Source organism: Ciconia boyciana, chromosome 8 (genome assembly GCF_034638445.1).
Source record: "Ciconia boyciana chromosome 8, ASM3463844v1, whole genome shotgun sequence".
NCBI classification, from domain to species: Eukaryota; Metazoa; Chordata; class Aves; order Ciconiiformes; family Ciconiidae; genus Ciconia; species Ciconia boyciana.
In genome coordinates this window covers 24,394,949-24,419,844 of record NC_132941.1, presented here as the reverse complement: position 1 = coordinate 24,419,844, position 24,896 = coordinate 24,394,949, and the positions used below count along the sequence as shown (strand labels likewise).

The 24,896-nt window shown below is 43.5% G+C and overlaps 1 protein-coding gene across 3 annotated transcripts in view; it reads left to right on the top strand.

Moving 5' to 3' along the window:
- Positions 1–23,446, top strand: part of ZNF592 (zinc finger protein 592) — a 40,251-nt gene extending 16,805 nt beyond the window's left edge. For all 3 annotated transcript variants that reach the window (XM_072871438.1, XM_072871439.1, XM_072871440.1), the window contains exons 4-10: positions 7,365–7,543; positions 11,973–12,149; positions 12,950–13,109; positions 16,025–16,303; positions 17,705–17,817; positions 21,372–21,507; positions 22,890–23,446. In XM_072871438.1, coding sequence (XP_072727539.1) covers positions 7,365–7,543; positions 11,973–12,149; positions 12,950–13,109; positions 16,025–16,303; positions 17,705–17,817; positions 21,372–21,507; positions 22,890–23,408 — 1,563 coding nt within the window. In that variant the 3' untranslated portion in view covers positions 23,409–23,446. The remainder of the gene's footprint in view (positions 1–7,364; positions 7,544–11,972; positions 12,150–12,949; positions 13,110–16,024; positions 16,304–17,704; positions 17,818–21,371; positions 21,508–22,889) is intronic.
- Positions 23,447–24,896: the final 1,450 nt, after the last annotated feature.

Here is a 24,896-nt window from a genome sequence, read left to right as displayed (position 1 = left end):
CCTTCTGGAGTGGGAGCTGAAATCTTTTAGTTAGGATTAGCAAATAAATGATTGGTCAAGTAAGAAGGGAATCAGTGAAAAAGCAAAGTGATTGGTGAAGATCACAGCAAAAAATGGCATTTGAACAGCTGTGGTACTGTCTTTGATGGGATGCAAGGCACAGAGTGGTGCAAGGTGAGAAGAAAGAGTTGGGAGGCTGTGAGATGGGCATCACCACTGATGGATGGGCAGAAATCAGCCCTGCAGCGTGGAGGGAGGAGCAGAGGGCTTTAACATTGCCATCATCAGAAAGGAGAGGGGACGTGTGCCATGTAGCCTTAGGGGTTTTACTGGTGACTTGAAAGTGGGATGTGAAAACTTGGTGTAATCCAGTAAGTGATCATTTTAGCAACGGGGAGTTCAGATTTCAAGTCACAATGCAAGAAGCAGAGCAGTTTGTTGGTGGGTGTGGTGGGTTGACCTTGGCTGACTGCCAGGTGCCCACCCAGCCGCTCTGTCACTCCCCTTTCTCAGTAGGCCCGGAGGAGAAAATATGACAAAAAGCTCGTGGGTTCAGATAAGGACAGGGAGATCAGTTACCAATTACCATCACGGGCAAAACAGACTCGACTTGGGGAAATTAATTTATTGCGAATTAATTGTAGCAGAGCGAGATAGTGAGAAATAAAACTGAAATCATCTTCCTCTGCCCCTCCCTTCTTCTCGGGCTCAACTTCACTCCTGATTTCTCCACTTCCTCTCCCCCTGAGCAGCACAGGAGGATAGGGAATGGGGGTTGTGGTCAGTTCATCACACGTTGTCTCTGCTGCCTCTGCTGCTCCTTCCTCCTCACTGTTTTCCCCTGCTCCAGCGTGGGGTCCCTCCCATGGGAGACAGTCCTCCACCAACTTCTCCAGTGTGGGTCCTTCCCATAGGCTGCAGTTCTTCATGAACTTCTGGTGCCTGGAGCACCTCCTGCCCCTCCTTCTTCACTGACCTTGGTGCCTGCAGAGTTGTTTCTCACATATTCTCACTCCTCTCTCCCAGCTGCTGCACAGCATTTTTTACCCCTTCTTAAATATGTTATCACAGAGGTGCTACGAGCATCGCTGATGGTCTCAGCTTTGGCCAGCAACAGGTCCATTCTGGAGCTGACTGGAGCTGGTTCTGTCTGACATGGGGGCAGCTTCTGGTGTCTTCTCATAGAGGCCACCCCTGCAGCCCCCCACTACCAAAACCTTGCCACATAAACCTGATACAGTGGGTCGGAAGAAGAGATGTGGAAACTGAAATTCTTGAAATTACAGCTGAGATCATAAAGACAAAAGAGCTACAGACTAAGAAAATTCAGAATTAAGCTTATTTGATGCAACATTGTCTAAGATCTGTGATGCTAGTGTCTTTTTCTATTGCAATTCCACTTTGTTTACTAAAACTGTCGAGTTTCTAGGTCTACACCAGGTCTAACTAGGGATTTTTCCACATACACAAAAACGTATTTTGTGGTTATTGAACAGCCTTAACTTCCAGGGAGTAAGGTTTTAGTTGAATGCCTTATTTTATTGAGGCTTAAGTCCCTGGTGTCTTGGGATGATTTAGATGTGTGTGTGTGTGTAGGAGTTGGTCTTGGTGAAGGTCTGAGGAGGACGCTAGGTTTGAGAGTGTTGGTCAGTGAGCGAGGTGCGGAAATACAAATGAGAGTGAACAGGAGGAGTGAACAGGTCAACAGGAGGAGGAGGTGGGATGCAATGATGAGGCTGAGGATGAATAGACGTGAGGTGGAGAGGGGGAGTAAGCTGGAGGTAGCAGAAGAGAGGATGGATGGGAGAAGTTTTGAATTGAAGGGCATCCTGTGGTTATGTCCTTTAGACTGAAGGCCAAGCAGACTCCCTCAGTGGCATTGGCTCCTTAGGCTGATGTCTTAAAATAGGCAACTATAACCAGGGAAATAAAAATATCTTTGCTGTGCTTGGGTATGACAGTGTAAGAGTGTATACGAGTTAATTAGGATAAAACATCTACATTAGGACTGGACTTGACGTGTTCTGTCACTGAAACTTGAACGCACTGGTTTTAAGGTATCAGATGGGTTCTAGGTTTTTCTTCTTCAAATTGATAATCTTGACTTTCTGTTGTAGGGTTTTTTCCTCTGTAAATTGAACATGCTAATGCAATGATGCCTATTCATTTAAGGAGAGCCTGGGGAGGAGTATAGTTTAGTTATCACAATGACAGCAAAAGAAATTCTGTGCTCGCCACTTCTCCTCATGTTGGTAAAATTTTGTGTAACAGTGTTGTAACCTGGATGGTTGAAATAAACCAAGTCAAAAATAATCCTCCAAACATCTGGATCTTGACTGTAGCATGGCCCAGCAAACAGTTCTACTGGTGGGAAGTGGGGAAGGGGACTGTGGAGTTGCAGAGATGAAGATGTTGAGACCAGCTGTGCTGCCAGAGCCAACACATCATGCCGCTACACACTGGAGCATCTACACTGAGGGATGCAGGTTGCTGGCATTTATCCCAGTGGGGCACTAAGTGAAAGCTAATGTGAAGTTAAAGGTTAACTTTAAGTAGTAAATTGCCACTAATTTTTTTTATAGCAGAAGCATCCTGATAATCTCTAACTGCCTGTGATCCCTTGGCTGCAGAAGTATCAGCTGCCCATGCAGCTCTGCCTAAAGTAGAAAAATTAAAGCTTGCAAAAGGCTGGATTTGGGAAGAACTGGGGCTTTGGGACACTGCTCGTGGAGGATTTTTCATTTGAATATGTAAAGGATATGTAAAGCGCTCTTTAAAACATTTGCATTCCAAAAATGTAATTTCTGTTCCCCTCTGTTTCACTCTGAGTCCTTAGTAATTTTTTTTGTTTAATTTAGAGATTGTTAGCATTATGAATCTTTTCCTCTTTCCATAGCCCTGATCCCATGCCATAGAGTTGGTGTAGCCCCGTGTTTTCAGCTGAAGCTACATGACGATCATGTCAAGGAGGATCCTTGTAGTTTGGGTGCATCTCTTAAATAGGCATGAGGTTCATCAATGCCACTTAACTGTAACAGCAAAAGAGACTCTAAAACTAATGTAAAGTTTCTTTGCTTGTAATGAAGCTGGTTCCGTTTCTGCTTGCGCATCGGGAGTAAGTGAAAGCGAAGAGTTTTGTGCCCTCAGTTCATGTTTCAGGGGTGTGTTAATGGGGATTTTGCCCTCGCTGCACACAGGCTTTATCTGAGCAAGAAAATTGGCCACAGGAATTTTGTGGTGATGCCTGTGTGTGAGAAGATGGGAGCTTGCTCTGACTCTCTGATCTGGGGTGCTTTGTACTGTGGTGGTTAGAAGAAAACACGCTTATGAATGGATCATATTCGACACAGAGTTCTGTAGTCAATCTTTTCAATGAAACAGAAAGGTCAATGGTGCCACCTCTATGCAGGCACTTTCCAGAGCAAAATGCTGCGTTAACTGTAAGTTTCCTGATTTGCAAACACCTCTGTGGCCAAAAGGCTGGATTTAATAGATGAACTTTTTTGGAGCGGTATGTTTTTTCAACCTTCACTTTATTTCAGTGAGTATTTCTTTTTTTTTTCCCCCTTCTGAAGAAGCTAATAAGTAAAAATGGGAATAAAATCAAGTATTCTGAAACGTCTGAGCTTCTGAGCATTTTTGTGCATGTGTGAATGTGACTTCTGGAATAAAACCCCTAATGAAATGTGGCAGGCAAACCGGAATTAAAGAAAACTTGTAATAAATAACTCTTGATTAAAGTGTAGGTTATGGGAGTATATGAAAAACAGACATTACACAACTCAAAGTCATATCCTGGTAACATGCTTTAGAAATAACTGACTAATGAATGTCTCAAATTGCTGCCAGACTTCTTTGAAGAGTCATGGAAAAGTAGGAGAGAGATAAAAATGTGACATCTGGAACCAAGTTACAATTTCTCACACAAAGCAGAAGAGTTGCAAAAGAAAAAGCCACTCCATCTCCAAGATGAAGCCTTCAGTGGGGGAGCCCAAATGCGGCTGCCTGTTTACTCCTGACAAATGCAGCAGCTCCTGGTGTAAAATGGATGAGTGGACCTTCCTGCAGTGCCCTGGGCAGGATTTCTGGCCTCACATCTTCTGCAGGTGTAAAGAAAAGGATGAGCGTGAGCATGAAGATGCTGATTATAACTTTTTCAGCTCTACTGTATTCCTTGGTTGATTCAATGGGAAAATATAACCTGCCATTTTATTACCCAGTTACTCAGTCCTGTGTGGTCTTTTTGGAGTTCTTCACAGTCAGCCCTTATGTGTAACATGCTGAGGTTATGATCATCAATCTTTGCCATTTCACTGCTCGTTTCCCTTTCCCAGATACTTTGAGAGTATTTTGAAGAGCCCAAATTCCAGCAGAACTTTCCGGGGACCTTCCTCCATCGAAGAACTGACTCTTTATTCCTTTCTTGTACTTATTTATCCATGCAAAAACCTTCCTCTCTTATGCCACAGCAGCTTAGTTTCCTTAAAATCCTTTAGTGAAGGGTGTTGCAAAACCATTTTGGAAATCCAGGTAGCCTGATCCGTCTGCAGGTCAGATCTTCCTTACCCACATGGTTGTTGACTGCTCTGGAGAGCTCAGATGGGGTTTGTGAAGCAGGAAGGGAGAAGCTGTGTTGACTTTTCCCAAGTTCAGAAGTAATGCTGGTTAAAGATGACAGTTTTCCTTATTCTTACTGATTTAGCCTTGTGACTCATCGTGCTTCATTTTGCCTGTTTACTCCCTAACTTCTTGTCTCTTCTGTGAGACGATCTGAACTCAGAGGTTTGGGCTGTTTTTTTTGTGCCCCCCCCGCAGAGCATGGTGTCAGCGTGGGAATCCTTCCAGCTTCTTCCCCAGCATCTGCAGATGCAATAAATTCATTTAGCCTTATCCTCGCTGAGTCTTGCTGTTTATTCCCATATCGTGTGTATACACTCTCTGGCAGGCTTCCTGCTCCTGCAGAGCATGAAGAAGATAACCACTAGTTTTGATGCCTCTTGCTAGCTGTCCCCCAAACTTTTCTGCCGTACGTTAGCATATTTTTGGTCCCTGCTGAGCCTTTCACGTAACGAGGGAGGTGATAGGAGCTGGCTGCTCTTCTGCCGTAGCCTGCAGGTCCCCAGGCAACAGTGCCCAGGCATGGAGCCCATTAAATATCAGGTGATTTTAGCATATTTTGGATCCAGCACAAGCATACACAGCAGTGAAGATTCAGGTTTTTAACATGTGCTGATTGCCAGGGTGCCTTTGGGGGTAATGGCATGCTGGAGAGGAAGAGGTGAGCCCCAAACTGTATCTTTGCAGACTTAAAATCAAAACTAAATTGGCTTTAACAAGGCAGGATCTGGAGAGAAAATGTTTCTCACTAAGCTACAAGGGCAAAGGTCCTTTCAACTTGTGGTTGTGCTGAGTCTGCCTTAAATACTAGGCAGGATCAAAGCAAGAAGAGTCCTGTTTTAACACCACCATGAAGTTAAATTTCCCATTGCAAATCTAAACCTGGTTAGAAAAAAATGCCATAAAACACAATAAAACTGCCCTGAACATTAATTTCTTCTTGTAGCTGTTATTTGGAGATTTGAGAGGGCTTTGGAGAATTTGAGGTCCTGCTCAGCTCCTTGCAGGGAGGTCCTGGGGCCTTTTCTATTTCCCATTTTCCTATTCCCATTTATATTTCACGGCTCAGACCATGGCTCAGTAGCGCTGTTTTTCTTTGCTGAAATTAGGGGGCTTCTCCAGCATTTGGGGAAGGGCTGAAATACTCTTGAGTTTATTTGAATTGCATTTGGGTGCATGCATGGGGGTCCTACAATATGGTTTCTTCCACCCGTTTCTCTCTTTCCTTGGGGAAACTTTTTCTTCTCTAAACTTCAAGTTGCAACATGTCTCAGATCATGTGTCCGAGGCTTTTGATGTGTCTGGCAATTTCTGCAGTTTCCTCCTTTGAGAGCCTAATTTTTTATTCCCCTCCCCCCCATGAACCTTTTCAGGTTTGTCATAGCTTTGCATTTTATTATAAATGATGCTTTCTATTACCTGCAGTGTTTTTGACAGTTCCCTGATGGATGTTATATAGCGGAGCATCACAGAGATGCTGTATGAAATAGCAATGGTATAGAAAATGGAGTCGGCCCTTAATGTTATTTTATTTTTTTGTCAGATTTAAGGGCTTCTGTCCCTGGTTTCTGCCGTGGTTGCCAGCAGTGAAGTCTGACGGACTTGGTTTGGTCCGTCTTTGTGGGCACATGCTATGTTAAAAGCTTTGTTTGACCATGTAGACATACCTTCTGGTACAACTTCTCACCATCTCTGACCTAATGAGCCCTGTAACCTTCTTTAACCATAGTGGAAGAAATGATGCAGTTAAATTATCTGATTTGATAATCCATAATTAGCTGCTTGCTGTAGTTCATTCTTAAGCTAGAGTTAGGGTTAGAGGAGTAATTTTGCATGCGTTTATTAATGACAGAAGAGAGTTTGGGCTCCTAAAGGGCTCAAGGCTGGAGGGCTGGTATTTACTCCAGCTCTACTCCTGCTTAGGCATCAAGTAATGTGCATCCTACAGAGGATGAGTAGCTGCTCCTGGGCTTTAAAGGAATACAGAAGAGTTGAGACACCTGTGAAAGCGAGCAGAGGTTTGACAGCCATTGAAAATGGGAAGATACATCCACATTAAAAACTTTACATGTCAAGTAAATGATGATGCTTCTGCAAAGCTGTATTGCTAGTAAGTATGGCCCTTCTAAGGGTAGGGAAAAAAATGGATTTCATAAAGGGTGCAGAAACAGGGAGAGAAAGAGTCTTTGCATAATTTCTAGTTATCAAGAAGTTTCTATAAGAGTATCATAGCACATGTGGTTTGTGATCTTTGAAAGTTCGGATTTCATCTGGTCCAAAGAAATTTTTCAAGAGACACTACTGTGGGTTTGGTGAGGAAGGCTGCTGCATGTCAGGACTGCACTGCGTTCAGCAGTAAGGGTTTTGCGTTGGGGTATAATGGAGTTTTCCTGCTTTTTTGGGGTGACTTTGGTGCGAGGTGGGGGCTTGTTGAGAGAAGTCCTTTCCTTCTCAAGTGCCTTAATGCTGAAATGAAAGCAGTGACGAAGCAGAGCTAAGAGGGGAAATAAACCACAGGGGACTTGGTTTAAGAATGGAGAGTGTCATTAGGAATGGCTAACTGTGGAAGTTGTTAGGGTTGTTGTGGAAAAAGATGATAAGGAGGCTAGCTGAAGAGCTTCTTAGAGTTAATGCTAATATTAGAGGAATGTGCTGTAGCTTCCTCTAAACCTGAAAGTTTTCTAGGGTGAATTGGGGGGGGGGGGCAAATAGAGAATAACTAACTAACGTAACCTTTCTTTCATCAGACGTGTCAAGTGTGCCAGATGATGCTCCCCAACCAGTGCAGTTACTGTGCTCACCAGAGGATCCACGCTCACAAGTCTCCGTACTGCTGCCCAGAGTGCGGAGCTGTCTGCCGCTCTGCCTATTTCCAAACTCATGTCAAGGAGAACTGCCTGCATTACTCCCGCAAAGTCGGATTCAGGTTTGTGCAGCTCCAGAGGGTCCGTGCCGAGACGGCAAGAGGGAATGGGAAACTTGGATTTAGATCTTTGGAAATGTGTCTTCCTTACAGCAGAAATGAAAGAGGACGTCGCCCGGGTGTGGCATGGTGTTCTGCATGACCAAACACATTTGAAATGGGGAATTACTAAATGGATTTAAGAGGAGGTTTCTGGGAGCAGAAATTATTTGGAGGCAGCTTTAAGCTGAAAGATGCTTGTGTTGACTTCAAGTTGCAGACGGGCGTCTCAGGATTGATATTTACAGCAAAAAGATTGCAAATCTTAATGCTCTAAATCTCTTTAAGGTTTGAACTTATATTCATGTCAGTTATAATGGGCTGAGGGATGTGTGCCTTCACAAGAAGGGCATAGACTATTTTCTTGTATGCCCCTAGAACTCTCCAAAAACTTCTCATGAACTGAGACAGATGGAGGAAGGCTCCCAAGGTTCTGGATGCAGTGGTGTGTATATGTGTGTGTTGGCTTTTCTCCAACCAAATTGATTGCTTTAATAAAAGACATTATTTTTCCCTACAAGCCTTTCCTCCTTGGCATGTTTAGATCACCTCAGCTGCAGCACAGCTCTTAAGACACAGATGATTTGCTTGGGAGATGAGACTAGGTGACCTTTTAAGATTCCTTAAAGTTCTGTTTTTTCTCCGATTGCCATTAAATACTCTGAAATTTAAAATGAATAGGGCAATTTCTGCTCTTGGAGCTATTCTTTTAAGATGTCTGCAAATTCAGGAAGCCTTCACTGTGTGGTTTGTTCTGAAATAACACTTAGTTTTTCAAGGGCTTTTCTTTCAACCATGAAGACAAGAGACACATAACAAACCGATTCTGAGTTTAATTATATACAGATAAGGTTTTTTTATGTGGGATGTGATCTGAGGGAGCACGGCCCACAACAAAGAATTAATTCCATTACAAATAAAATGGCTGTGATACTCGGGCTGTTTGAAAATGAGTTAATCTGAGAGAAGGAGGAAAGCTGGGAAAAAAAAGTTTTCCCTGAGATGGAAAAATGGGAATGGAGTAGAGGTCAGAAAACTAACCATGGGTTTGTTGCAGTTCTTTGGACTTCACTGGTGCCTGAGAATCCCAAATGCAGGCACAGCTTCATCATGCTGAGCTGCTTGTGCAGCATCCCCATCCCCATTGATGCCTCGATCAGTAATGTGTCACAGGGTTAGGCTGGCCTGAGCTGCATTGTATAGGAAACTCAGTCTTTTAGCAGTGATCCAGTGCAAGTCCTTTCTCCTCTATTTCCAACTGATGGGCTTGCTGTGTACAGCAGAGCTTGGTCCTGAGTCTTATGTGTATGACCTGGCATTTTTTGGAAAACATTATTAATTCCAGTTGTATTACAGTAATATCTTTATGATGCCTTAATCCTTGTCAGCAATGAGAGCTTCCATCCGTCTACCGATGTCATTAGCAAATATCTGCTTTCTGTGCCAGGGACATTAATGAAGATCTAAACAAAGAGAGAGCTTAGGAATGATACTTACGAATTTTTTAGTTTTACCCAGCTCTCTAGAAGGTAAATTTATTTAACTTCTCCTCTAATTCGCATCTGCTCAAGCTCATCTGTGAAAACTGAGTCCACCAGACAGGTGAACTTCTGGCTGTGCCATCCTTGTTATCCTGCCTGTCTGTGCTGCAGAGTTGATGGCATTGGCATTGCCAAAACCAGAAGAAATACATTTTAGTTGCAGAACCGCATCTAGATAATCTGTGGCATCTGCACTGTGGTCACGTAGCGATTTTACTTCTTTTCTTTCACTTTTGTTACTCCCAGAGCTGAAAAGCCGAGGAGTTCTTTTAAATCCTTCCCAGGATCAGCTCGACTTTTGCTGCTTCTCACTATATCCCTGTTTTACTTGAATTTCTGATGCATAAGTTTGCTTTTGTTTTTGTGATCAGTCCTTATTCTGTCTCCTTTTCTGCTAATACCCCAATGTATTCAATTAAGTTTGGAGTAAGATTGTTTTATTTGTGTTTTAGTCATGGCTAGTGATTACACTGAAAATGAGAAAGGTCTCCTGCAGTTAAAAATTAAAATCAACAAGCCTGTCCTAAATGCTCCTTTCCACTTGGCTCCAAGTGTCACCTCCCCACCTTTTCCAAGCACCTTCCAGCTGTCCCCACTGATCTGGGACTCGTTTTCTTGCTCGGTGCCATCTGGAGAGTTGAGGGGCTGGAAGGTGATGGCATAGGAAATGTTTAGAGGGTTAAGACAACATCTTGTATCTTTATCTTCTCTCAAAGGATGCTTTCCAAGACTTTTACACCAGCCCTCCTTGCCCTGAGGCTATCTGAGAGTCTTCTCTTGCAAATTATTCTGCCCCCACCACCCCGTGCTGGGGAAATGGTAGCAGAATTTACAATTTGCAGAAATTACATGGCAAGCCTCTGACATCCTTCATCCACTTTGTTCTCCTAATTAGTTTACTTTATCAAACTTCATCCTTCTGGCACTGGGATTCATGATTACAAAGTGGCTGTTGTTTAAACTTCCATTTACTGTAAATTAAATTAACTTGTGATCATTTGACCCTGAGTTAGTATTTATTTCATCCCTAATTCTAAATTAAGTACTTACTGAAATCAGGCGTTAATGCAGAACCATCTCTTGTTAGTTCAAGGAGTGTTTGTGGAAGAAGCCTGTTGGATATTCCTGGATGTACCAGCCAGCCCTTACTGTCAGGATTAGCATTTGTTCTTCCATTTATACTTGGGGAACTTATTCTTCCATAATAACACAGTTCCTGGTGTTACTATACTATAAAGTCTCTCTCCCTGTCTCACGTGAATGAGGATCAGGCTTGAAGGCAGAGCTACCCGAGCAGAATGTTTTCATGCTTCCCCAAAGATGACACCAGCTGTTGTCACCACTTCCCTCTCTAAAGTTAAGAAAACAGCATTTCTGTATATATTTTGGGGGGAGAGGGTTTGGCTCCTTCAGGCTGGCTTCTGCCTAATGATCTTTTGAAGTGTAACTTCAAAGCATGGGCTTGTTTCCTAAACACTGTCAGGAGGCTTGTTCAGAGGGAAGGATAATCTAGCGGCTTGTTTGTTTTTGATACAGGCTTGGAGCTCTTCCAGTTGCTCGATAGCTGGGGTCCATCTGTGACAGCAGCGTCCGTGCTGCGGTGCTGCTGAACACACAAACCCCAATAATGCCACAGGCAAACAGCAGACCTCAGAACGAAGGAGGAAAATACTTATAAGGCGGCTTAGCTCCAGGCTCACTGGAGGAAGTTATCCCTTATGTGTCTCTCGCATCCTAGTAGCGCAAACATCGGCCCCCAGATTGCCCGGCCAAGCTCCTCCGCTGAAACGGTCTGTACATGCAGCACTGGCTTAAGCGGAGATCTGCTGATAGCTATTTTGATTGAATCTTCTTAGGAGATGCTATTCTGATCCCAGATCAGCATAGGTGCTCCTATGGGCATGGTAAACCCCACAGCTGGTGTGGACAAGGCAGGCAAGGGCAGGTGTCTGCATCCTTATGTGCCCTTGTAGTGTTTGTGTGTGGCTTCTCTCAGAGAACAGCAGGTGGGTGGGTGCTTGGGAGGAGTATTAAAGCTAAATATAGTACGGCTGCCGGTTGTTGCCATCCTGGGGAAGCATCAGGCAAAGCCTGTCACAGGACTGTGCTGGGAGGAGAGGCAGGCTGGGACCAGTGGGGTGACCCTGGCTCTCCTCCTGGCCCCGGGTCTATGTTTTCAGCTACTGAGAAGCGTCCTTTGGCACAATCTCTGCTTCTTCCTTTCTCTCCTCTCAGAGCATCCCCCCAGCTCCCAGACAAGCACTTTCCAGGCAACACCTCTGTCTTAATGATTTTAATGAGCTTAATCAGTTCCTTGTGCGTTTCTGTTGCTGTTTTCAGTATCTTTGCTATTGCTGTCATTATTTTCTAGTGCTTAGTGGAATATGAGAAGCAATTGTACAGGGTTACTGAAGATTTCCTAGCTGAATATTCTTTTTCTGTTTATTTTTTACTGGGGACTGACTGGTATTTATGCTGCTTATTGCTACCCAGAGATCTCATCAGGTACTTTTACTTTAGTTCTTCATCTTTAGCTGTGGTGGAATTAGCTTTCACCGATACAGGGCTGGCATTTTGCTGAACCCCATCTTCCTTTATTCTTTCTGAGTTGTTTTAGTCTTAGTCTCTGAAGGCTTCTTTTATAGGTCTTGTTTGCTTGTCGCTACATCTAGTTGTGAGATCTGCCCAGCTTGTGAATTCCTGTATCGTATTCCTCCTTGACTCTTCCACGTTGCTATTGAAGAGACTAAATGAGGACCCGCCTGGTGCTTACCTCCATCTGCGCCACTTTGCGTGTGTGTTGGAAGCCACACTGTGGTTGTAACTCAGCTCTTTCTTTGTATGTCCCCCAGGTGCATCCATTGTGGAGTTGTCTTCATGACCCTCGCCATGTTGAAAGTGCACATCCATGAGAAACACTGCGAAGTCTTCCACAAGTGTTCTTTTTGCCCAATGGCCTTCAAGTCAGCCGACAGCACCACAGCTCACATGACCAGCCAGCACCCAGCAGAGCTTCACAAGACTACTCAGTAAGCATTTTGGGTTTCTCTCTTCTTCTCCTTTGCTGGGTAGCTCTAGGACTCCCCATTTCCCTCCGAATTTTTTTCTATTTTCGGTTTCTGTCCTCATATGAGAAGACCTGCCACTTTGTCTGCTGGCAGGGGTCTGTTCCTAGCCATAGTGTGCTCTCCTTGGTATGAATGTGGTCTCCTTGGGTAGGAGGAGAGGAGTTTGGGCAGGGAAGAGCTGAACATCCGTAGAAGGATCTTAATTGTCACCTCTTTGTCCAGCAGGACCCAGAGTGGCACCTCTTGGTAGATGGCTCCAGGATAACTGCTGCATCTGGCACTCAAAAGGAAGAGGAGGGTTATGCCATGCAGCGTTGCCCCCAAAAATCACAAGAGAGAAGCCTCCTGTTTTTTCTACTCTGTAGCTTTCCCCTCCAAGCCTTGAGCTACTGCCGAAAATGTGTGCTTTAAGGGAGGAACTGTGGAAGGGTGGGATTGAAAGTAATGTGTAGCTAGCTAGTATACTTTGAGTTTGCTCCCATCTGTCTGCACTTACCGACACACACATGTAGGTAGTTATGCATATGCATAGAAGTAAACTTATTTTTAGAAATCTGTGGTATGTGCCTGAGGCATTTTGTTGTTCTTCCCAGTTGAGTTAATGGTTCAGTTGTCCACGTGGGTGTGTGTTGACAATACATTGAGAGCACAGCCCTCCTCAGAAGCCCATCCCTTTCTGAAGTTGCTGAAATAACTTTTTCCACTGTCTTCTTAAGACCACTACTGAAGAGAGACGAGTTTACTTTTTTTAATTGTTCCAGGGTGATCTACAAATGCTCTTGCGAGACGGTCTTTAACAAGAAGAAGCTGCTCCAGGAGCACTTCCAGCAGAACACCAACAAATTGTTAGTGGGAGTGTTTAAGTGCCCACAGTGTCAGCTGGTGTATATGCAGAAACAGCAGTTAATGCAGCACGTTAAGGTAGGTAACTCCCACCACTTACTGATACAAGGTCCTATCTTTTGAGTTCACAGAGAGTTTACATCAACTGTGTGAGGAAATTGGTTGAAGAAATGGAAGGTTCTTGAGGAATGTATTAGTGGAAAAATAGACTACAATGATTTACAGTATTATCTGGAAACATCAGTGGAGCATTTTGTGTTAGTTGGTAATAATGCAGGCGTATTAGTATATACTAATATAGTTACTCTCATCTATACGTAATTTAACCTTATGACAAAGGCTTGTTTTCTACTGGTAAATCTTTTTTATTTTTAACTGTTCTATATTAAATCCAAGGAAGTGATTAAACCAGGGCAGGAGCTTTATCTTTGGTTGGGAGACAGGGAGAAGTATTCTCTGCCCACGGTGTTACTCAATTTATATAATGAAAGCTGAATCTCCCTCTTTTGGATACTCACCTAGAGAGCTTTGGCCCCCTTGCAGCTGCCTTGGAGAGAGGCTGCATAGCATTTAACACCCCACTTCCCTGGCTGCTCCACTTGCCTGCAGAACCACACAAGATTGCAAGAGGGCAGTCACAGAGGCAGAAGGCCCTGGAGGTACCAGCCTTCGGGAGGTGGGACCCCCGCCTTGTGTGCATCCACACTGGCACCACTCAGGCTGCTCCAGAAGATGTTCTGAAATGGATAGTTGTGTGCAACCTCAAAACTTGGTGGAAATGGTGGTCTGGAGAGTGCTTTGTACCTGCCCTCCCTCAGTAACCACTTATATTGCAATAAGCACTGCAATAATCTCACTATAATTCATCACTCTTTTATACATATGAAAAGCCGGTTATTGTCCCTTTGGTGGTGGTTTCTAGCGGGATGCATGTGAGGACTTGCAGATCTGATTATCCCAAGAATTTGTGGGCACCGCATTTTTCTGTTGTCTTAGTATGTTTCTATGTACAGTGTCTAACAACATTGCTGTGGAAATCCTCTGAGAAGTTTTCTTGATGACATTCTGAAGAAAGAGCTTGCAAAGTCTTATTTCCCTTTGATTAGAAAAAAAGTGACATAATTTTTTTAAATCAGTGACTTTATTTTGTTTATACTTACACTTAAAAAGCAAGAAGATAAGTCAGCTCACTCCTAAAAGCAAAAAACATTCAAAACTACTTCTTTGCTCTCTCCTCCATACCTTTAACTTGCAAATCTGGAAATGCTTTGCATGCAGTAATAAAGTAACATTTGAAGCCCTCCTGTGAAGTTGATGATTGCTAATCTTCCTGTGTTATAGCCAGGAAAATGGAGTCCAGATTAAGGCTTGGACCTTCAAAGAGGCATTCAACCCCAATGCTAAAAGACAGGCTTGAGTTGAGGTACACAACTTGTTGCAGCTCATTTGCAAATCTCACCCTAAGGGACCTGCCTACAGCAGTTTGTGCACCAGCACCCTGACATCTCCACTACAAAACTTTTGTCGTTTAACCATAAGGCAGTATTTGTCCATCAACAGGTCTTTGAGGTGGTAATTGAAGAAGGCTTTTTGGCTGTGGCAGGGTAGTAATTGCACTAATCTATCTCCTCTCCTATCAGATCCCGTTCCTTTATGCAATATAGAGTTTATAGTAGGTGCTGTCTAATTTGCTCCTCCATGCAAAATAAAGAAACTGTGTGCTTTCTCATCTTTCCTGGCTTTCCATTGTTAAAGCGTAAGAGTAGGAGTTAGAACGTCTGGTTCCTGTTATTGATTCTGCAAAGAAGTCAGTTCATTTTTCTGTGCTCCTTTTTTTTCCCCCGCCAGTGGTGTAATAAGAGGACAAATGGAGTAATGGGTACTAATGTACTCTTTGCTTATAAAACACTCTTGAGATTTCCAGATGGGGAGAAAGGTGAAGTGTTTGTGTTACCCTAAATAGCTAGTAATGCTGTGGAGCACAGCTGTCACTCTGCTGCCATTGCATGAAAGAGCTGCTGTGGACATCAGCTGGATCAGGTGCAAAGCACACAGGTGTCTCAGATGAGACATTGTGTTTTGAAGTTTGTTTGGTGTCCAACCCAAAGACACCAAAGACTTCCAAAGGCCTGTGGCCTTCGTGTGTTGAAACTTTACCCGTTATTAATTACTGTGCAAAATTAAACCTCTAAATTACCCTTTTGTGTGGATGAACTGTTGTTCCTAGGGGAGTTTCTTGAGGTTTCTTTGGTATGTTGCTATTTTATTTGCTTTTGCTTTCCCACAGCTCTTAATTTCTGGATTATTTTCCTTATGTTCAGTTTTCTTTGTTAAAATAACTTTTTGGGGGACTTTGGATTTTGGCCTGTTGAACAACCAAAGAGCCTGGAGATGTATTCCTTAAAAGGCTGGTTTCTGGCTTTATGCTTGCTTTTATTTGTCAAGAGCAAAGTTTTGAACCATGAAAATGTACATAGCAATAGGCATTGTGAAATTGAGGAAAGTAGGGTTGGAGAAAATGAGAGGTTGTCTCTTCATGTCCCTTGAGCAAAAATGAAGCAGCTTTGGAGCCCCCAAGACAACAGCAAACATTTCATTCAGAGCTTACCAAAGCAATGTGTTTTTAGAGCTTAGGCTCTTGAAATAATGACAATTAACATTTCTCTTCCATTACATCTTCCCTGTTTAACTAGAGTTCTCAGAGCTCATCCAAAATGTTAAACAGGCAGCACCAAGGAGCTGCTGTTGTCACGCAGAAAACATAAATAGAAGCTTCATGTTTCTTGGGAAAATCTCTTTCTGGGGAAAGCACTAGAGCTGGCTTCAAGGGGAAATACGAAGATATGCAGGAGCAAGACATCAGCATACTGTTTTGGGGGGCAGGAGCTTAAATTAATTATTTAAATAATAAATGTTATTTATTTATAAATGAGGGTGTATAATATGAATTACATATAAATGTTATGTGTGATTCCATTATTATTGTTATCCAGGGTGTTCATGGAGTCCCTCAAAATCCTGAGGAGCTCTCAAACTTTCGACAGAAGTCTGAGAAGGCATCAAGGAACCAGGTTCATACCCCACCAAAGGAGCTGTTGGTAGCCAACGGGACTTCACACTCCCCTCTGCTGAGGAAGGACATGAGGGTGGAAGGACACAATCCTGAATCCAAGTCCAGACTGAGAAGAACTGGTTGGACTTGCAAGGAATGTTCACAGTGGATCCCTGATCGGGAAACCTATGTGTCCCACATGAAGAGAAGTCATGGAAGGGTAAGGACTCAGATGAAACACTTCAACTAGGTAACAAGATATTTTTAGCAAAAGAGTCTGATAATCATTAATATTTGGGGCAAAAAGAAACCAAGAATCTGTCTGCCAGCTCACTGAGGAGTAAGCTCAGGGCCAGAACAAAAAAAATTATGTAGCCTGTTGTAAGCACACTTTCTGTCCTTGATCGTACACACTACAACCTGCGTACCTCATCCTCTTTGCTGTTCCTTCTTCCACTGCACCTAATGTCAGGCGTCCTCTTCGGCTCATCTGGGTAAGTGGATGGAAAGTTGTGTCTTCTCCAGTTGCTGGTTCAACAGTCTGATCCAAACTATCTACACTCAAAGTTACAGAAGGACATACAGTTCCTCTAAATGATGTTGAATTGTTTGATAGATATCACTACATCTAACTGGGGAAGAGTAACAGACTCATGCAGTGCGCAGAGCTATCATTATAAGAACTGTAAATGTCAATTTTGTTGGTTTCATCCAGCTCAAGCTTTGTGTTGCCTTGACCTACTTCTGTCAAGCTGACCCTTGTTCGCTGGCAGAACATAGGCCAAGATGCTGTGTGCAGCCAGATTCCTTAGTACTTTGGCATCAGGACTTCTTGTTTTATATACTGAGTCACCCTTCTCAAGGCCTATGAGCAGAGGCTGTGGAAATCTGGATCATTGTCTTTGACTCCTAGCTTGACTTGGGGAGTGCTGGATTGTCCATTTGATAAGTGTCAAGAGAAGAAGATGGGGGCAGGGTGAGAATGCTGGATTTTCCCATTTGAATTCTGTAGAAGTAGGAAATTTGCCAAATATTTAAGTTCAATGCATACATGTATTCATTAAACAAGTCTAAGAAGATTTTAAATGGAATGCATGCAGGTTATACAAAGGACTGTAGGAAAAGGAGGAGGCTAGTTACAGGGCAGAGTTGTGTAGGGGGACATGGATATCATAAATGGATAACAAGCAGGACTATGTGATGCTCCTTAACATGCTCCCTTTTATTGTGCTGAATTATGAGGATACAGAAGGGGGACTTGTACTTCACACTGGGGTCCTGCCTTCTTCTGGGGCAGAAGGGACCTTCCACTGAATTAATTCTGCAGAGCATCCTGTAGTGAAATGAGACCACAGGAGAAGCAACTAATGCAATTCCTATTAAAATAAATAATCAAGCATGTGCTTTAACTAGTCCTGATTTTTATAAGACCATTGCTGGTATTAGCCAGCTGTTGGGCTGAGTATAAGTGGGACCCCAAAATCTCAGTGATCTTTATCAGTGGAAGAGGGATTTTTTGCACCTGAGAGGTAAGGTCCAGCTTAAGAGCATGGGAATGTTAGAATCCAGTCAGTGCCTTCCACCTCCCTGTTATTAAAAGATATTTCTGTTCTTCTGCTAGTCTATGAAGAGATATCCCTGTCGACAGTGTGAACGCTCATTTAATGCCTCCAACAGTCTGCGTAGACACATCCGCAATAATCACGACACAGCAAAGAAAGTTTATACTTGCTGGTACGTACTGAATACCACTTTTCAAATTTGTTTTCAATGACAGGCTAAACCTTCGAGTTTGGAAGCCCTTTGGTAATAGATCGTGTCTGCTCATATCTACTCCAGGCTATAAGTTACTGGGGGAGAGTGAGAAGTAGAATATGTTAAACATGAGAGAATTGGTGGCTAAAATAAGTCCTTGCTTTTGACTGCACAATGCCCTTTGGAAACTTAGGGTAAGGTTTGGTTTGAGATCTGCAGGTGCAAAATGAGAATTATATTGTGCACCCTTGTGGAACAGCCAATAAAATATTGGGCCAATCTTTCTCTGCTTTGTGGTTGGTGTAGTCATGCATCGCTCTTGTGCCTTCCCCATAAAAAAATGGTACAAAAGGTGTGTAAAATCCTAATCAACTAGGGCACTAGACCTTGCCACCACTTTACACAGGCAGAACTGACTGCACAAGCTGTGGGGCAATGGAGAATTAAGCCTGCTGGATTTGCTTGGGAAGACGCACCTCAAAGTTGGAAATGTATTTGGAGAGTTCAGACGAGCTATGTAAATCAGCAGTGAATGGAAATCATTGCTAGTGAACATATTTTAACTGAGAATACAGCCTTAGTTCAGGATAAAGCCCAGTGCTTACAAAACTGCCTATACAACTGCTGTGTTCTCATCTACTGTTGCAGAATAAGTCATACGCTGAGCGACCATGCAGACTTGCTTCCTGTCTCATTCTGAGACATCCTTCTGAAACAGAATTAAAGCACATTTGTGTTGGAAGGGAAGTCTGCAGTGATGTTGGTTGTGGGATTTTTTTTATTTAACTAAAATTTTGGTTTAATGCAAGTGTTTCTGAAGAGCACGCTGTCACTTTGCTGCTCTTAAGTTACTAAAAGCCTGTCTTGAGTACATCACTCATGTACTTTATTTCTTTGAACTGCCTAGTGAGCCACAATAGATTTTAGTAAATGGATAAAGTATTGGCATTGCCACTGGGGCCTGATAGGAATACATTCCTATGCATTTTTCAGCCAGGACTTCTAAACTTTCCATTTCTTGTAACTGGTCTGACTTGGAACCTCTGGCGAAGATGAAATGTTGGCTCCCAGTATGTTTCATTCTGGCTTAAGTTTGTGGGTGATGGTCTTTCGAGTTACGTGTACCTGATTTGTATAAATCTGTTCTCTCTGGATCAGTTGTTTTCAAAGTGGAGTGTATCAGAATCAAAATGAACATAAGGCCTAGCTGGGAAGAAGGATTTGTATAGAAATACCTAACAACCTGGGATGTGCGAGCCTACTGTATGCATTAGCTTGTACAGGCCCTGGAGTCCAGTTTTTCTATTACTTTTCAGAACGACACACAGTTGTGGATCCACAGCTTCACTTGAGGGTCCATGGGCATGCCATGTTTACAGCAGAGAAGGCACAGCTAGAATTAAAGTGAATTGTGGTTGTGTTTAATTCTCAAGCTTGTAGTTGCTCTTTCTCAAAATCTGTTGGTGAAGTCTTAATTGGACAGTGGTTGTGCTCTCTTTAATCATTATAGTGGGAGACTTACTGAAATTGTAGCACTTATCACATGAAATCTCTTCCTTGAAATACTTGTCCCAGCATCTCCCAACAGCTGCTCATTGTTTGGATCTAAGGTCTTCTGTTCAATTTCCCCTTTGATCCCTCTTAGTTTGTTCAGAGTGCTGTTCTAAAAATCTTCTCTGTGACTGTTGCTCGCAAATCCTCCCATCTCTTTGAGTTCCTCCTCAGCTCCTTTCTGTGCTCTGTAAGGCATCATGTCTCTGCTGCTCCTTTTGTTTTCCCTTGGTTGCTGGTGTCTGTTTCCTTGTTCCCACCAGGCAGTTTGTATCAGTCTCACCTGTTATTCCCGTCAGGGGTTTTGATGCCTTAACTTCATGTCACCCTCTTCTGGATTTCCATGTGAAGCATGAGTAAAATCTGTCATTGATCTGACAACTGAGTATTTTTGTGACTCCAGCATGCTGTCTTGTAGGTGACCTCCCTCTGGCTTCTAACATTTCAAGCTGTGATTTCCCCTTCTCCCCCTGCCCTGCTTAGGTCTCTGCCTTCTGTTAAATTTGTAGGGAGAAACCAGTGATGGAGGACTTGCTTGAACACCCTCCTGCCAAGCTTGTCACTGGAGTAATTCAGGTTAGGAAAGCATCTTTCCCTGCTCACATGAAAAGAATTCTCAGTTAGGACAAATTGCAAAATACTCTGATGTTTTGTGTATTTTCTTTCATAATTCACTTGGTTATTGTTGTGAGAACTTGCTCTTACTTTCCAAGTCTTAGATACAAACTGTCTGGAACACTTGATTTTCAACATCTTTATTTTTGATAAATAACACTTAATAACCTCTCATCTTTCCTCCATGAGGGAGAAAAATTCCATCATTATTAAATATTTATTTATAATCTAAGCAGTTCCTGTTAAAAAACAGAAGTATTAAATGAGCACGTCTGCATTTTCACATCATTACTGACTGTTGTTTAATTTCCGTCTAGTTACGGGAAGATCAGTAGGAATGCTCTTCTCTCCTTTTAAAAGATATCTTTGTTGCCCAGAGACACTTCATCTCCTCTCTGTTGCTTTTAATCCCTTGCTGCCTACATTTCAACTGCAATTTGTGCATTTCAGAGACGTCCGGTGTTACTTGCCTCATTGCTCAGGTCGATGCATAGCTGATGGACCTTCCCTGTGTCATGCTGGCGGGCAGCAGAAGAGTACAAAGTCAATCTTGGGTTTCCCAATTGCTACCAGAGACCTTTATGTACTTCACCATGCTGCAGGGAGATGGTTTATGTGTCTGCAAGACCTGGCACCTCTTTCCAGTAGACCTTGGTCATCTGGGAGTGAAGGTTAACAGATGGCACATCCCCTTCACATCTCCATTTGAAATGTCAACCATGGTCTCTGGCAGCTCTTGAATCCTACCAAGTTTTAACATGAATAGTTACATATAAATTATGTGTTCATGAGTGCTTCTGCCTAGGTTATTGTTATCAAAGGTGTAAGTTCAGCAGTTTTGTAACAATTTTAAGTGTGTTATGATACACAGGGTCTTGTGGATGGGATGCTGCACTGGTATTTGGGAGCACTGGGTGGAGAACCTGGTTCTGCTGCAGGCCACCTCGGTGTTACACAAGTCATGAGGTCCCTCTGTGCATAGGTCTCTCATCTGAGAGTTGGTTTTCTCCTATGCATTTTCTGTCTTACTTATCTTGTACTAGTGTAGCATGTATCACAGTGGGCCTGATCTCCACTAGTTCCTGTATTTATTTAGTACTGTACTGTAAATAAGACATGCCCTACTTCCATTCTCATTCATGCTTACTGTGGTAAGTTCTAAACTGTTCTAGATTTCTCTCAGGGGTAATGTTTTATTATTAAAATGATGATTTGCTGCATATTTTGGTAATCTAATAGTACATTACTCACCAGCATCTGTCTCCAATAACACCTATTGGTTTGGTACGTGATGAAGAGCTGTTTGGATGGAAACAAACAGCTGGGCATTTCCTCTAATAAATGTTCTTCCTTTTTGTATTTCCAAGGTACTGCACAGATGAAAATCAGACATTTCCTCAGCCGTTCATGCTGGAGAATCACATCAGCCTCATGCACGGCATCAAAAACCCAGACTTATCACAGATGGCCAAAGCAAAAGCTCCAGAGAGAGACACAGCAGAAGTAACTGATATATTTTCATTGAAAAATAAATGTACCTGGCGAGTAGCTGTTCACTTGGGGTGTTATGTTGAGCCACAGCCTTGCGGCAATCAAGCCCTCTTGTCCGTATGGCAGATTTCCTTCCCCTCCTCAACTCCATCCAGTTTGCTTCTCTCTGCCAGTGTCAGGATCAGAACTGAAAGCGCAGCTGAGCTGCAGCAGCACCAGGGCAATGTATCTTGCATTTTTCAAGATACTCTTGAAGTGTAGCCCTGTGTTTTACTGGGCTTTTTTCAGTCTACTTTGTAACCAGGTCTAATTTAGGTTTGTTACTACCCTTGTTTTCCCTTGCCACTCTGTTCACGAGCCTGGTACATTTTTCCTCTTTCTCCCTTGTTTTTCCTGCTAGTTACAAAAGATAACTTTTCTGTTTTAAAATACATACTAGTTCCATTACCTGTGAGACCTGTGTTCCTCCTAAATAGGACTGTGTAATTTTTTTCAGCAAATGTAACTGTTCAACTCATTTTATTTTGTGTTGTTTTGGAGTGGAGGGTTGGCTGATTGGGCTTCTTTGCTCTGTTTACTTTAAAAATAGCCATAGATTTTCCATATCACTGCAATTTATCGTTCATCTGTACTGTAGCACAGAGGGATTGGAGCCAAGGCTGACTTCCCTCTGTATTTATGCCATAAGGAAACCTGGAGTAACTCAAGAATTCACTTCCACGAGCTGATGGTTGCTTCCCCCAAGCAGAGGCGACGTACCAGGGCACCCAGCTAAACAGGGGCAGATGGTGGCTTTACGTGGCTCCAGCTGGCTCTACAAATACAAGCCTATAAGCTGTATCCTAAACAAAGACTGCTCAATGCTGCTGGATAAGGAGATAACAAAATCACATGAAGGGACATATGCAAGCGAGCCATCCTCATGGGAGGAGAAGCACGCTGCAGGATTATAAGACAGAGGGGATGAGTTAATGAGAGATGCCATGAAGAAAAAGCCTGAGTGGAGAGGAAGATTTTCAGAGCTAAATCTGAGAAGCATTGTCTGGGCTAATGACCATCCCTGTGTCCCTCAGCTGTCCCTGCTCTGTGGGCTCCTCCTTCCCACACCATGTTCACATTCTCTTTCCCCATCACGTTTCTGCCCAGCCAACCCCTCCCAGGTCTCCCATCTCATGTCGCAGGACAGCAGTTGAAATTCTGCATGCTGGGGTGAGGTGTTTGGGTACTGGTAGGAAAGGCAGTGCAACTGGAGTCCCTAAGCATGGCTTCATTTAGTTTGTATCAAAATACCAATGTATATTCACCCCCAGGTGTCTTCAGATACACGTGTGGAATTTAGCACTTCTTATGTGGGCTTCAACAATAAAGTAACTTTTTAATCTTATTTTTTTAAGGGAAAATCTCCAAAGAGGATGGCAACGGATGAGCTGGGTCAGGCAGAGACCTCTGCGGGTTCAGAAGCGCCACCAGCCAAAAAACTGAAAGTGCATTGGAAATGCGCTAAATGCGGATTTGCGACAGACATCAGTACTGAGTTTCAGGAACACATACCTCGGCACAAGACAGACAGCTCCACCTACCAGTGCTTGTTCTGTGGCTTGTGCTACACCTCTCACATCTCTCTGAACAGACACCTCTTCATTGTTCATAAAGTAAAAGATGAGGAGGAAGAGGAGGAGGAGGAGGAGGAGGAGGAGGAGGAGGAGGAAGATGAAAGGCAGAAGTTACAAAGGGAGATGAGTGAGAACGGACATGAAGGGTATAATGGTGAGATGAACACTACGGCGGAAGAAAATAACCTGAAATGCAAAGAGTGCAAAAATGACTCAGCTCTTTGTGAACACAGTCAGATGTGTGGCATGGAGGATCCTAATAGCACCTCGAACAATCATTCAAAGTCTCTTAAGACTTAAAAAAAACCAACCCTTTTGGTTGGTCGGGGGGGGGGGGGGGGGTGGTTGTTGGGTTTTTACTCAGAATACAGGGTGGGGATGGGGCGAATCTTTGAAATATTCTGTTGATTTCTTGGGATGGACATTGCTTTCCGTTAACTTCTATTTGTAAGGGAAATTTTAAAAAGAAAAAAAAAACCCTGCCATTGCATCCTAAGCACTAACTCTCTGCCAGACCGGAGAGGTGAAAAGGGAAAGCAGGGCAAGAATCCTCGCTGGAGCTTGTCCAGCTCCTGAGGATCAAGGAGCACTTTCTGCAGCTGCAGTTTCCTTAAGATGAGCTCTCTTCCTTTTGAGTGTGCACTGCCTCAGTCTCTGCCCGGAGCCCCAGCCTTGCCTTCCCTATCTCGCTTGCTTTCTCCTCCTATTTATGGCTTCTTTTTTTTCTTCCCATCCTGCCTTTGTTTTACTCATTTTAACTCATAACGCTGTCTCAGAAAAACATGCTTGTCAGGACCATGCCGGCCGATCTGGGATCTTCTGTGTTATACGGGATGGGTTCAAGCTGTAGGTTGTGCTGATTTTTCTTTAATTGCCCGAATAACAACCTTATTTTCCAAAAGGCAATTTAATGAAATGTCTTGGACCTGAACCATCCCAAAAAAGAATTTTGTAGGCCCTGCCCTCTTGGGTGAGCACAGCTCAAAGCCACGTGTCGCGTTAAGGAGGGATTAGTGCCCCTCGGGGACTTGCTGGATGCGTGCCAGTGGAGTTGCACTGCTGGAAGCCATCCCAGGGGTGGGTGCAGCCAGGCCCAGTGCTTGGTGGCTCATCTCGGCAGGGAGCTCAGGCAGAGCCAAGTGGCAGGTTGGCACCATCCCCAGAAGGGGAGAACATCCGTGCCCCTGTCTGTGGCGTCAGCTGGAGTGAAACCGTCCCGGCATTCCTGACGGCATCTGCTCACTGCCAGGGCTCCCTGACTGGCTCATTTTGAGCTGCTACAGTAGAGGAGGGGAGTGCAGCCCGGAGAGGTGTTGGCAGAAGCGGGAACTGCCTTCCTGTGGTGCTGCGAGGGCTGGCGTCTGTTGGTAGCTGTTCTCCTGCTGTGGCTCGGTGTTACCTGACACGTGGGAGACGTTTCTTTCTGTGTAGTCATATTGACTTTCTCTTTCCTCACTCTTTGCCCCATCACACACGTGCTTTGTGTAATATAATTATCTTCTATACCATTATTTTTTTTTAATATGTTGAGCCAGAACCCTGCTGGTTATTGTTTATTATGATGTTTAAATAATTTAAGAACTATTTATCTTATTGCATTTGGATCACTCACCTTCTCGTCTCGACGTGTTTTGATACAAACAGTTTGGACTCTTTGTATTTTTTGATACGGTGTACGTTAGCCTAGGGGATGTTTTACCAGGTAGCCTACGTAGAGTTAAGGATAGCAGGGGGCACTCCTGAGCCATCACGTATCTATTTAACCCGCAGCGGCGTTTGTGCCTTGCT